The 14,507-nt window shown below is 53.8% G+C and overlaps 1 protein-coding gene across 1 annotated transcript in view; it reads left to right on the top strand.

Annotated features, from left to right (window-relative positions):
- ANTXRL (ANTXR like) overlaps positions 1-14,278 on the top strand; it is a 36,988-nt gene extending 22,710 nt beyond the window's left edge. The window contains exons 10-17 of the mRNA XM_047826358.1: positions 1,051-1,149; positions 2,385-2,454; positions 3,016-3,106; positions 4,672-4,857; positions 6,123-6,158; positions 7,245-7,325; positions 8,761-8,838; positions 13,680-14,278. Of these exons, the coding sequence (XP_047682314.1) occupies positions 1,051-1,149; positions 2,385-2,454; positions 3,016-3,106; positions 4,672-4,857; positions 6,123-6,158; positions 7,245-7,325; positions 8,761-8,838; positions 13,680-13,934 (896 nt within the window). The 3' untranslated portion in view covers positions 13,935-14,278. The remainder of the gene's footprint in view (positions 1-1,050; positions 1,150-2,384; positions 2,455-3,015; positions 3,107-4,671; positions 4,858-6,122; positions 6,159-7,244; positions 7,326-8,760; positions 8,839-13,679) is intronic.
- The last annotated feature ends 229 nt before the right edge of the window (positions 14,279-14,507 follow it).

Here is a 14,507-nt window from a genome sequence, read left to right as displayed (position 1 = left end):
TAGTGCAGTAAGGCAGGCGCTGGCCCCTGAGGAGCTCCCCTGATATGAACAGGGCCCAGACAATGGTTGACATGCAGAAATATGAACCCACCATTTCCCAGGTGTTCCCATTTTTGAAGAATGCTAGTGATCTGGGTTATTAGGGAAAATGTGCAGGCTTTAAGTGTTGATACCCATTTTTGGAAGACACTTGAATGCCTAACAAACCACAACAGCAGCCAGCATTGGGCCATAGGCCCAGAATCTATTTTCTTCAAAGCAGAGAATTTGCAAACACTGCCCTGATCAATGGGAGCTGCAGGGAGACCTGAAGCAGGAGAAATAAGGGCAGCCAGGTCCAAGGTTGTGCTATAATAAAGGTTGTGTAAATAAATAAATTGCGCTAGGGCAAACTAAGCTTCCAGGATTGGAATGACCCAGTCTGGGACAGGAGACAGTGATGGAGGCTAATGACCTTGGGCTTGCAGTTAAAGACCCACATGTTATCCTGGCTAAATCCTTAGGGATCCAGTCTACCAGCTGTCTTCTCTATCCCCTGGTGTTTGCTTCAGGGGAGGCTCAGCAGCCTGGTGAAGGTCTAGGGTCTAGACCTGCACCTCACATATTAGTGTCTCCACACTGAAAGAGGAAGTGCTTGTTGAATGCCGGGTGGGTTGTGTGTAGTCCATGAAGCCTCAGGCAAAGGCAGGGGAAGAGCAATCATGTGAGACTTCCAGAACCACAGCTAAGACAGGACTTCTTCCATGGGGGATTCTTTGTGCAGGGTCCCAGAATCTTAGCATATACAGAGGATGAGGTTGGGTCCCTTTAATGGACCCCAAGTATCAGGGATGAAGATGAGAGGCCCCCCTACAGCCTAAATCTCCCCTGTTACTCAGAGTGGACCCTCCATTACACTGGGTCAGGATCTGGACTCCAGAGGTCAGCCTTGTTTGTTACAACATGTTTGCTTCCTGAGAATTCCATTTTGTGGAGGGACATGCCTTGTAAGACAGAGGGGAGGCAGCCCTCAGCCCCACCTTACACAGACCTTTGAATGTTGCTTTGCAGAAGACTATGAAATTATGATTTCTGGAAAAGGATTTAATAATGCAATAAACAAGGAGGAAGTTATTTGTAGATTCCGCTTCAGCAATGATAAATTCTTCGGTAAGTAGCTCTCTTGGTGCCTCCAAGTGACAAACTCCCTACAACAGGCTGCCTTCCCCTCAGCCAGCCAAGTTTTCAAAGCCCTTGCTTACCATTCACTGTGGGTCCTGTGAGGATAGATCAAGTAGAAGGAGGGACCTGGCTGGGAAGCCTGGTGACCTATACCTCAAAGCTGGGAAGTCATCAACCACAAGAGCCTCTCCTAGCAGGGCTTTAACCAAGAATGGTTAAAGAATGGCTGTGGTGTGCTGGGTGTGCCCCAGAGCTGTACTCCCCCTCCCTTGGCTCAGTTCTCACTGGCCTTGAGAGACAAGGACCCGAATCCGTTGAGTCTGCTGGCGAGAAACACAGGCAGCCCTGGGCCAGGCACACTGGGAGCTTCACAGAAGAATGTGTGCATCTGGGATTGAGACAGGATGCCAGCTTCCAGGCCCAGGCCCAGGAATCCTGGCACAGGCACACATTACTTGTCTGACCTTGACCAAATGAGGGTTCTATTCTCAGCTTCTTTTTCCTCTACTGCAAGATGAAGTCAATATGACAGTCGAGCTAAACCACATCCCCTATGTAAGCCTGTAATGTAAGGAAATACTCAGGCATCAGGTATTCCTCCATGATGGGTGAGTGGCCAGTAGAAGCACATGTTGGGTATGTAGATGTGCCCTCACGCTGAGATGGGTGTGATCCTCCCCAGAGAGCAGGGTGGTACAGTAGGACTATCTCCCACTGAGCCCCACCCCCCCCAGTGCATTCATTGGACCTGATGAGATTGTGTGCCGTGATGTCTTACTGCAGGGCCATCTGGTAAACCCAGAGCTACCTCCAGACATCACAACATTACATAGTAAATGTTTCAGTCCCTTAAGAGAAATGGTGTCTCTTAGGGACAGGACAGGCCCCGCATTCCTAAGCAGCTGTCCCTTCCCCTCTATTCACTGTGCCTTCTGTTGTTTATTGTGGTCTCAAGAAGTGTCCCTCTCCACATTTATTTTGTTCTTTGTTATTTCATTGTCTCCCTCCCATCCCTCAAATGTAGGGCCTTTGAGAGCAGGGACTCAACCTTTTGCATTCCAGCCAGGCATTGCACAGAGCCTGGTGTATAGCAGGGGCTCAGAGGAAGGCAGCAAAGAGAAGCTGGCATCTTCCAGTGTTAGTCTGCTTGCCAGGGGCCAGCTGAGGGGAGATGGATGGATGGGCATGCTCCTTGACATTATTCTCTTGTGGTTTTCTCCTAGATAAAAAAGCCACCACTGTGGATGATAACACCATAACATGCTCAGGAGTAATGATACAAAAACCAGACCAGTAAGTGCCCAAGTCAAGGGCCACAGGTGCAGTTTTTGCCACTATGAGGTATATAGGATGTGGGATGTCACCTCTGCTGGGGCAACACATGTGTATCTCCCAAAGTCTCAGGGCATACTCTCTACTTCTCCTTGTTGGTGGTCACCTGAGATGCTCAGGGATATGCTATAGCCCAGTCTCTGCCAAGGAGGGAGACTACTGGAGATGATGTCCCCAGGGAAAGTCTTTGCTCCAGGTAGCCATCAGAGCTAAGCCAACATACTCTGCAAATTGAGAAAAGTCAGGATGGTGACACCCATCTACCCTCCTTGGAAACCTAGCCCATGGCCAGGAGGGCATCTGACCCCAGGCAGGACTCCTCATGCCTGGTCAGTCTTCACTGCAGAGATTGATCTCAAGGGCTTGGTGTGAGCTCTCCTTACCCATGCCGTGTGCTCACTGGTGGCCCCAATCCCTGATGATCAGTTACAATGAGAAGAAATGGGGGATGTGGTTTGATCCACATGCAAGAACTATGTCTGTTGGGACTATTTGTGTCTATCCACAATTTCTATGCTGCAGGTTGGTCCATGTGAAAGTTAGCCTGAATAATGCCATCAGCTTCATCAGGAGTGATGCTAACATCACCAGCGACAACTGTATGAGTTCCAGGGTAAGGTGGCAGGTTCCCTCCTGGGGCTGTCCAGAGCACTTACACTTAAGGAGCACATGCCCTGGGAGGCAGGAGAAGGGACACAGTGCCAATGGCCCAAGAAAGTAGCTTGTGCAGACAGGGGGCTGGGATGACTTCTCAGAGTCAGCTTGGGGCCCTCAGCCCTTCATTGGCAAGCTGCCCACACATGGGGCTTGTGAGGTGCCCTGGGAGTGCTTCCACAAGAGCACCTGCCATGTAGCCTTCTGTCCAGGTCCTGCAGAACCTCTGTTCTCTCTGGGAACCAGGTGTCCCTGAAGGCACAGGAAAGGGAACAGTTAGAGCTCTAAGCAGAGTCCAGAAATGGTGCTGGGGCTCTGCCACCCCGCCTTGCCCCTTGCCACCTCTGCTGGCCCAAGAATAGCAGTGGGGAGCTCGGGGTTCCATCCTGCATTCCAGCTGGGCAGGTGGGAGAGGATGGGAGGCTAGTGTGTTAGGAGCCTGAGTCCAGAACCTCTGGGGCAGCGAGGTGCTCCAAACCCGGGCCCCAGACAGAGGGGATCTGGACAGCGGGACCCACTGTGGCCCTGTCCAGTCAGGGTGTTTCAGCAGTTGCTGGCACAGCTGAACCCACACACGCCCATCACTGCTCGCAAGAGCAAGCCCACTTGGGGAACACCCCTGTCATTTTGCAGAGGGCATCAGCCTCCCCCACTGCTTCTGCTGCTTTCTCATGCTCCATCTCCACTAACTCTCTGACCTCTGCTGGACTTTGCTCTCCGGCACTTGGTGGGAAGCTGCCAGGGCTGTGGGGAGGGCCTGGGACTCAGCTCAGGGATGGGCACGTGGGAAAGAGGGTGCTGCTCCCAGGTGCCCACTTCTCGGAGCTCCACATCACCTGGGCACCTGGGGAGGGGCAGCATGACATGGGCAACAGAGCACGTTAGGCACAAGAAGAGGGCTGCCTGGGAGGAGCAATGCCCGTGCCTGATTGCCACCAGCCTAGTGTCCAGTCCCAGCTGGGAGGGTTCCAGCAGCACGGACAGTCCTCTGACTGTATGTTCGCTTGTGCCAGGACAGGCACTCACTGACCAGCAGACCGCACTCGGCCATTTGTCCCTCAGGAGTCTAACTGACAGGCCGCCCTCAGCAGGCACATTTAGGAAAGAACTCAGGAGGAGCCTGAGTTCATGGGCCCCCACCCTGCTTCCCCCTCCTGGGCACAGACTCTGTCCCCTGTAGCTCCCCTGCCTCAGGGAAAGCCGAGCATTTGGTTTAGGGCAGGACTGTACCGCGTGCGGCTGAGGCGTGCAGTGAGGGCTGGCATGTCACACATGGGGATTCCGGTCCTTGTCAGGGCTCTGGGCCAGAGCCTCGGAACGAAGCCAGTGGTGGGCTCTGTGGCCCAGGGTTCCACAGCAGCTCTTTGAGTGCAGTCTTGTCCTCCAGGCCTTCAGTGCTCCCTGGAGGTGGGGAAATCTGAGGTGAGTGGGAACACGCGATGTGCAGGTGTAGTGTGCTGGGGGGAGGCACCCAGTGAGGACCATCCAGATCTCCCCTAGACTTTTGACGTGTGCTTTCTGCAGAATATGCCATCAGAAGGTGATGAACCACCCTCTCCAGCTCCTCCTTCTCCAGAAGTCATGACTCCCCCGGAAAACCTGGCATCATTTATGCCACCTATCCAACCTATCTACTTGGTTGTGCTCCTCGCAGCCGTGCTCACAGTCCTGTGTCTTTCCTGCTGCTTCTGGCTATGCTGTTGCAAAAAGGTAAGTGATATCTTGAACATAGTACCATTCCCCAGGCCCATGCCAACAACTTGAGGGATACAGCCCCTACCCCTGCCCCATGATCCTGCCTCTGGGCGGGTTCCCATAAACTCCCAGGCCATCAGATGAGTAAACAAAGGCACAGACTGTGTCTACCATTCTTGGGCAGAAACTCAGCCTGCATCTCAGGGACCCCCTGCTTCATGCTTGTTTCCAGAGGCATCCTATGAGCTGCCCTGTCCTCTGGGGATAAGCCACCCCAGTACCCAGTGACAAGGGAGGCATCACAGCAGCCAGGCTTCTGGAGAACTCAGGGAGACCAAGCACCAGAAGAGCCCTCTGATGCTGAGAGAGGAAAGCGGGGCCCATAGGAGGCACTGGGACCCACAAAAGAGAATCTGCTGGAAGGGATGATTCCTAGCCTCTGGGGCAACTGAGCCTTGGAAACCAGTACAGATTTCTGCACACAACCAGTGCATCCCTCCTTCCTTCCTCAGTCATTACTAAGGGCCAGGACATGATGGGCCCCATACTTGGCACACAGGGACGGGAAAGGAGCTGCCACCATCTTGCACACAGGAGCTCACAGTCTGGTGTCTGCTCTGGTATTGGTACCTGGGGGTGGCGGGTAAAATGTCAGCCTCATAGGCTGTGGCATCAGGGCCCTAGCAAAGGAGAGACACTAGCCCCTGGGGAGGGAGAAGGGCAGACGTACTGGCTCTGCTGGGTTTGCAAGGACCCGGGACAGAGCTGGGTGAAGGAAGAGGAAACCACAGAGGTGGGAAAGGACAGAGCAAAGCAGCAAGACAGAAGCAGGCCGGATTGCTGTGGAGGGGGAGCTGTGAGGACAGAAAGCGGGAGTGGGGGCTGTCAGCACAGAGTGGGGACTAGGGAAGGCTGCGGGCTGTGGGGGGTGAGGGGAGAGGAGGAAGGGAATTGGATGTGTTCTCTTGTCTTCATGTCATGGAAGGGCTCCAAATGAAAACTACTGCGTGGACACCTCCGCCGGGGACCAGGCACCCTAGTCTGGCTGTCTCCCTGTCCACCGCCAGGGAGGTCCGATATCCCTTTGATAACCCAGGAGCCTGAGCCTCGGGATGCTGGAGCCGGTTGGCCACATCCCATAGACAGTGGGCTCGCAGACTGACACCCAAAGCCCACGTTCTGTCCCACTGCTGCTGAGTAGGGTCCCCTTCTGTCTGCATGGCTGAGCCAGTGCCCTTCATGCTCCTCCAGCCGATGTTCATGTCTCTTTAACATTCTAGCCCTGCAAGGAGCCACCAGTGCAGAAGATAGTAATGGTAAGTCCTGATTTTTGTCCTCATGTCAGTGTGCCTGGTGCCCACGCTGACCTTCACACAAGGGGTCCTGCTGCCTGTAGGATATTTCCACCTGCTGCCCCACCGCCTCCCACCTACCTGGGTAGAGAGAGCTGGACGAAAGAAGAGGGTGATAGAGGGACAGGGAGGGCCCTCGGGAGGACTTACGACTCAAAACACCTTTCCCGAGTGTGCAACTCAGCCTGATCAAGAGCTGCGCCACTCACTTAGCAACTTGGGGTAGCCTATTTCAGCAATGGCTGTGGACCCAAAAATATTGGAACTTCTGCCAGTTCCCAAAGGACAGTTCATAGCTGTACCTTCACCCGGTCTCAGGTGAGTTCTTGGAAAAAGAGCTTCAGGTATCAGGACCAGGTCGCCTCCTTCAGGCTCTAATGAATATTGGGCTGAATTTCACTGATCTTTATCCCTGTCACCTGGCAGGCAAGAGGCTTGACCGGGCTGGTACTGTGGGGAGTGCAGAGCTGGTGAGGTTGGAAGAGGTCTTCCCTGGCATGGAGTCTGAGTAAGGCCCATGCCGGGTGAGCACAGAGAGCAGGGATCTGAGGAGCGGGTATGGCTCACTCAGGGGCAGGGACACAGTGTCCCAAACAGGGGGACCTGAGCCTGAGAGCTGGTAGGAAACAGCCCTCAGTGTCTGGGGCTGTACAGTAGCAGGTTACATTGTCACCTGAGGAGACTGGATGTGCCAGGGTCAGGTGAATGCAGCCCTGTCCTCCATCAATTCTTTACCCTGATGGCCCTCCTATGCACTGATAGCCACAGGACCAGGCTTCTCCACCAAGGGCGGCACCAGGGCACAGAGGGACAGGATAGAGTTTGTTGGCCTTTTGGGGAAAAGCCATATCTGCAAACCAAAAGAGTTTGCTTGTTTTCACAAGGAGGACACTGTCACAGTACAGAGTGCTCCTCATTTGTCCTTGGTATCTCCAAATTCCCCTTGTCGAGTGGCCAGTGCTTGACAGCTGCTGGGGCAACAGACAGATGTCATGTGTCTGCACCCGGGAGCTGCCAGACCAGGAAGCAAACTGTACTTTCTCTTCCTAGGCACCCGTGAGGGAATGTATACGGCCCCGCCCAGTGGTGGTCCCTTGTAGGTGCCGAGGAGGCGGGATAAGACGGATAGAGGTGAGAAGGGCCTTTAGGTGGGGCTGAGGGACAAGGGAAGGCAGCCAGTCCATGGCCCCACATGAACCGTGGCTTGGGTGGAGATGACCTTTGTGGGCACTACATCGATCCCTGGGCATGGGAAAAACTGCAGAGGCCATCCCGATCCCGGGCCCCAGGAGAGGGCAAAGACTGTGAGGGCTCTTGCCATCACCAACACCACTTGGAGCCCGGCACCAGGCTTGGAAGGGGCCCAGGTTTTCAGATGTTGGTGGCTGGCCACAGCCTGCCAGTCCCAGGCTGTCTGAGGTCATCAGCGGCTCCAACAATGGCTTCCATTTTCTTGGCCACCAGGCAGAGGAGTAAAACACAAGCTCAATCACAAACAGTCTCCCACAGGTCAGAAAAAGAATCGTTTAAGGAAAATTCTGAGCAAAGTTTGTTCCATGAGTCAGCTCAGCAAACTGAGGGACTAAGCTAACTACATTGTCCTTGGACGCACTGACATGGGGACAAGGGCCTCAAGAGGAGGAGGCTGTGAGGAAACATCCTCACAGGAAGTGCTAGGGCCGCACCCTGGGTGGGAGCTCCCAGCCCTGCAGGGGGGCATGAAGACAGGGTGGGGAGGCCCCTGGTGGCCCTGGCTGAGGAAGGAAGAACCCCATAATCTTCCTTCGTGAGCTTTGGCCTCCTCCTGGTCCTGCATCTGCGGCGATGAACCCGTTGGAACCACTGTACCAGGGCCCGGGCACATTAGTCCTAGTCCGGCTGTCTCCCTGTTGACCCCTCAAGGAACCTCAGATGGCAGCTGGAAAGCCTGTGGACATTCAGCCTGGGGGCTCAAAGAAGCCAAACCGCCTCCAGACAGGGCAAAGGTCATGGCCTGGGGCTTGTTCCTGCTCACAAGGCACAGCCCCACCTGCCCCCTCAGTAGGGCCCAGAGAGGCCTGAACTACAGGTCCTGAAGTCGGGAGGCCACCTGCCCCTGGGTCCAGGGCCTCTCACTGGTGTCCTCCCCTCCTCTCTCCGGAGCAGCCCCAGAATCAGCCCTCGTCCCCACCTGCTCCTGGTGTGCCCCCTGTAGGCCCTTGTCCCCTTCTCCCAGCTCCTGCCCAGCTCCCTGATGCCCACATCACATTCCCCTGCAAGACCTCTCCTTGTGACCCTGCATGTCCCCCACCTTAGACCCTTCCTCTCAAAGTAGCCCCTGCCTTCTCCTCCTACACCAGAAATACAGAGTCATTTCGGGTTCCAAAACAATCTGTGACCTACAGTGACACTGCCTGCCCTGAAACACACAAGGCCACCAGGCCCCTGCCCCAGGCAGAGACTACAGGGCGGCCTCAGTGTGTTGGGGACAGAGCCCTCTGGAGCCATCTCAGGCAGAGGGGCTGCTACCCCTCTGGAGGTGACGGCCAGGCCCTGGAGCTTCCTCACAGCCACATCTGCTTTTCAGGGCAAACTGGACACCTTGTGTGACTTTGTGCAAAGCTGCAACCAGATCCCATTGATGTGGTGTCAGCCCAGGAACGCGGTAAGCAGGGGCACAGGGATGTTCCCTGGGCAGGCGCCCTTTTCTCTTTGCCCTTGGCAGCTGAGCTCAGGGACTATGGGTCAGAGAGCCCTGTCCATGCATCTGCCGGGAGGATGCCCCAGACGAGGAGACGCGGTGCTCATGAGCCTCCCATGTGGATTCTGGATGGGGCGCCTGCATTTCCTTGCTGGTCCCCATCAGAAGGACAAGAAGCTTTCTTGGGGAGAGTGTTACCCAGTGCCTCCAAGCTTAAGTGAAAGAGGCTGGAGAAGGAGGCAGGCCAGCAAGTTCTCCTGACCCCCAGCCATCATCCCTCCCCACCGAGCTCCCCAACCTGTGTCTGCTGGTTCCACACCCTCATCCTCTGAGACTCTCCTTGGCAGCTCCCTCATGTGCCAGGAATGCTAGAGGGCATGGTGACACCCCCATGTTGTTGACCAACATTGCGTGCTTTTGCCAGCTAGTAGAGTCCCTCCACATGCCACTGCCTGTGACAATGGGGAGAAGCCTGCATGTTACAGGTGTTCCCCTTGGAATTTAATAGTTGTGATGGCTAATTGTTAGAGTTCCTCCTATGCCAGCTGCCAGTCTAAGAACTTTCCATAATTTCACATTCAATCCTGCCAGTAACTGTACGTGCAGGTACTACTAATATGCCAGTTTTACCAAGGAGGGACCAAGGCACAGAGAAATCAAGCAACTTGCCCCAGGTCACAGAGCCTAGGAGTGGCAGAGCTGGACTTGAACCCCAGGGCCTGCCTCCACCCTTCTCACTGCCCTGCCCCCACCAGGTCAGCACTCATGAAACCATAATGGTTTCCCCAAAACCAATGCAGAGCTCAGAATTAGGGCCCATGAAGAGCATGCTCCTGGCTTGCCTGGGAATCATGTGCCTAAGCTTCCCCATGATCAGAACCTCAGACTGGGCCAGGTGCCTGGAGGACGTGGTGTCCCCAGTATCTATAGTGAGGGCTGCATTAGTCATTTTCTTAGTTCAGGCAAGCATGACTGTCCCTGGTGGCCAGGTGAGCATTAGGAGTCCTGGGCACGCCTGGGGGTGGGGACCCTGCTGAGGAGACACATGGATGTGTGCTGACACCCAGCAGGGCCAAGTCTACTGTCGGAGGTTTCAAGGCTCCTCAGGAGACCACTGGGCTCCTGGCTCTGGGTCTAAACAGAGCTCGCGGTCCCAGCCATGTTTGCACAGATGCCCATTCTGCATCTGGATCTCCTGAAGCCTCTTCCAGGGCCACAACCCCATTATGGTCACTAGCACCACACCGGCCTTATGCCAGGAACCCACCCAGCCACGTCCACTCTGGGCAGAGGGAGAGAGCAAGACATGGAGGGAGGCCCACGACCAGAGGGAGAACAAGGGAGAGATACCAGAAAGGGCCATTTTACCCCATCAAGGGGAGGGCAGGGGCACTGGGCACCCTCTGATATGGTCCCTTTCCCAAGACCCTACTGGGAGTGTCATGGATTGTGGGGCACTTGTAGCTGCCCAGCACTTTGCCAGGCCCCTACCATGCCAGTTCTGGAGTCAGCCCAGTACTCTTTCAAGCTGGGAGTGAAAGTGACCCCATTTGTTTACTGATGGGAAAACAGTCTTGAGAGGCCAGCAAAGTCACAGAGGCCACCCAGAGAGCAAGTGGCAACACCCAGGGCCATCTAAAGTAACCCCCTTCATCCTGAGCAGAGCTGGGAGCCCATAAGTAGGCCCTTTGGGTGTGGGTTCCCTTCCCACTCCTGGGTCCCTCCCATGTGACTTTGTCCCTCTGACCATCCTCCTGGAGACCTGAGTGTGGCTGTTTTCTTCAGGACCGTTTCTCCCTATGCACATACACAGAATGACCCAAGAAGACTCAGTCTAGTTTCTTAATCTTGAGTCAAACCCTGGCTCCCATCCAAGGTCCTGATTCTCTTCCTTTGTTGCTTTATCCCAGGGAAGCCCATTAACTCACCAACAGGACCACTGCTAGGTCTGCCAGGAAATCAGGCCAACAGTGGCCAACCTTACCCTCCCCCACTGCACGTAGTTCATGGTCACAGAGCTGTGTCCCAGTGCGCATACCCTGCGTGTCCCCCACACAACGCCCTATGCACAGCGTCTCCTTTCCTCCTCACAGCCACCCCGCAGGGACCACACCTGCCAGTGACACAGAGCTTCCCGAGGCCAGACACTGTTCTAACTGTTTAATACAACTAACTCTTTCATCCCCCACAATTCCATGGGGAGAAAGCCAAGGCCCTGCACAGTTAAGTCTCCTGCCCAGAAGCCCTAGGGCCAGCATCAGGAGCTGACGCCTCACTGCCAGCCTGGCTCCTTCTCTTCTAGCAAGGTGGTCACTTCTCTGCATGTCACAGCTGTGGAAACTGAGTGCATGAATTTTCGTGATGGACTCAATGTGACGGGGCTGTGGAGAGGTGCGGCAGGGCAGGTGATGACCCCCGGAAGATTCACGTACAAGTCTAGGCTCCAACACCCATATAATGCTGTCAGGGTCATAGGGAAATATCTGGGCTCTGTCCACAGAGTCCACAGATTCATAGGGAAATATCTGGGCTCTGTCCACAGAGTCCACAGAGTCCATCTGTCCACAGCGCAGTGTGTTATATATGCAAACAATTGTGAATGTCACTGTTATTTTGATAGTATGCTGATAACAGACCTCCTTCTAAATATGAGCTCATGTATGTTTGCTGGGAAAGTGTTCTTCCATGGAACAATTAGAACCTGGGTACAGATCAGCCTTATGATGTATTCATGCCAAGGAGCTCCTGAGTCCTCTGTCCTTGCCCATGGCACAGAGGGAGCTTCATCAGGGAGGGGGGTGTGACAAAGCTGGTACGTAGCTTCCCCTCTCCAGGAAGACTGAACTTGATAGCTGTCTGTCAAGCCGGTGAACTTTGAGAAGATCTCAGATCATAACCTTGGGATTGTGATGCAGCTGGCTCTCCTGTGTTCTGCAACCCTCTCCTCCCCCTGACCCGAAACTCAAACACACACACACACACAGAGGCAACCCAAGCATGTGCAAGGACATGCTGACACATGCACACATTCCCCATGAAGTAGCAGGAAACGAGGTAATGGAGCCCATGTCCCAAAGCATGGAGATTCGGGCTAGCAGTGACCCATTTGCCAGTGGATCCAAGATTAGTCCCTTCACTGTGCAGCACTGAACTGATGTAAACAGTAATTGGTCACTGCCTTAGGTCATCAAATGGTAGGAAGGCAGAGAGGAAGGAGACTCCCCTCCACCCCCAGACCCCTCCACTCAGCCCATGACACTTGCAACACAGTCTCAGGGTCTCTCTGGCCCTCTGCGTTCCCCCTGCCACGTAGGGCCCCTCTTTTCTCCCAGCAGTCCATGGGAAGATGCAGCCTGCAGCTCCCGGAGACGGACTCAGGCGTGGGAGAGAGGACGGGCTCAGCACAGGTGCCCTACAGTCATCCCTTGATGAAATCAGAGCAATCCCACAGCAGTTGCTAGGTCTAGATAATCTGTTTATGCTCGGGAGTAAATAAGCAGAAATAAAGGAGCCTGAGATAAAGATAAAGTTTCCAATCTGTTCTCAGTAGCAGCACACCCATGCACACGTGTAACACAAGTGTACTGACCTATAATGAAACCACAAACCTTCACTCACGGCTATAACAGAAGATTTGGATATGTGAAAACCTAGACCACATTGCCAGCTTTTCCCAGAGGAATCGTGCGCTTAGCTCTGCTTTAGTGTAATTGTAATGAACATGCTTAGGGAATTTGATCAAACTGATTTAAGGATGAATTGAAAAAAATTACAGTTGAGTGTAGTTTGGGAGTTTTTGATGTGATCCTGGGGCAGGGATGGTGAACGTCCTGCCAGATGACCGAGACTCTGCCCATGGGCCCAAAACAGTCTATGGTATTGAGAAGAGACCCAGCTGCAGTGCTCTGGGCTATGGACTAGAGGGTCCCCTATTCAGCCCTGGAATGTGGTTGTGCAAAGGCGGCATTAGAGAATGGGATTGGGAAATAAACAACTTTTGTTTCCTCGTGCATGTCTGTCTGTATTGTCTGGGCTCTCTACAATATCTCTGTTATGATCAAGAGAAGCAGAAATGTTTATCTGTAAAAGGTAACAATATTAACTTGATAAAGCCTAAGGTGATATTACATAGAAAGTTGCCTAGAAAGTGACATTTTACAAAGTATGTCAGTCTTGCTGTCCTGCTGGGAAAGTCACAGCCAGGAATCCCTACCCATCTCTGGGCTTGGCTCCACTCTGCACACAGGCATGCGGGTCCCCAAGGGTGTGTGTCTTTCTTGAACTTTTCATTGGATCAATATCCTTGTGGATATGGGAAAGGACAAGGTCTGCCTCTAGGTGACCCAGATTCATTAATAACATACTTATAAATTCAAGGGGGTTTAGGTGTGTTGTTTTTCTAATGTGGCTACTGTTAGGAGGGAAAACCAAGATTATTCGAAAGGGTTAGTAAGGATTTTTAACAGTAGGGTGATGACAATGAAAGTCTCAGTAAAAGAAAGCAGTGGTCATACCCTTTGTCACTCTCAGGCACTCAAGCATAACACTATGAGGGAATGATGGGTTCACAGAAGCCCAAAGTTTGCCCACTACATGGAGCACCTGTGGGGACTGGTGGGACCTTCTGGGGACCGACAGGCCCAGACAGATTCAGCAGGGGATCATTGGGGATCTGGGCAGTAGGAAGAGCACAGGTGTGATTAGAGAAGGAGCTCGACAGGCCCCAGCAGCCAGAGAAACCACAGCTTTCTGGACCCAATTCCACTGGTTTCTCAGTGACCTTCTCTCTCTTCTCTTCCCTACAGAGGAGGTGCCTCAACTTTGCCCGATTGAGGCCCCCCTGCATGAAGTATCCCTGTACCCCAAAGATCTGCCTTCTACCCTGCACCCCAAAGATCTGCTTTCCACCCAGCCAGGAGTGCTTCCCCATCAGCAACTGCTACTCATGCTGCCAATGCCCATCACGCAAGTGTTCCCGGCTTCCCTCCAGGATGCTGCCACTGATGGCCCCCTCTTCCCCGGCACTCTGCGGAACCACTCTGTCACTCCCACCCCCATAGCCCAGCCTCCATCTCACCAAAACCCCAAGGTTATTAAGAGCCCTTTGTGCACTGAATTAGACATACGTTTTGAGTCTTGGTTTACAGTCAAAGGGAGTTGGAATTAGTTGCTGATCAGCAAGAGAATTTGGTGGGCTTTGCTCCACTGTATGAGACGATCTATACTGCTTCCTTCCAGGACAAAGCACCCTGGTGTCCTGTGGATGCAGACATGGATGTGCCCCAGTCCCCACGGCCCACTCTTCTTCTGTCACCAAGGGCTGGGACACCTGGGATTTTGGCCAAATTCCGCTCTTTTTTTTTAAACATTTTTTTTTTTTCAACGTTTATTTATTTTTGGGACAGAGAGAGACAAAGCATGAACGGGGGAGGGGCAGAGAGAGAGGGAGACCCAGAATCGGAAACAGGCTCCAGGCTCTGAGCCATCAGCCCAGAGCCCGACGCGGGGCTCGAACTCACGGGCCGCGAGATCGTGACCTGGCTGAAGTCGGACGCTTAACCGACTGCGCCACCCAGGCGCCCCCAAATTCCGCTCTTTGAAAAAAGCCCAACATGTCTTTGAAATAGGAATCC

This window comes from Prionailurus viverrinus, chromosome D2, assembly GCF_022837055.1.
Source record: "Prionailurus viverrinus isolate Anna chromosome D2, UM_Priviv_1.0, whole genome shotgun sequence".
NCBI lineage: Eukaryota > Metazoa > Chordata > Mammalia > Carnivora > Felidae > Prionailurus > Prionailurus viverrinus.
Note: the sequence above shows the minus strand (reverse complement) of the source record. Positions and strands in the feature narration are given on the sequence as shown.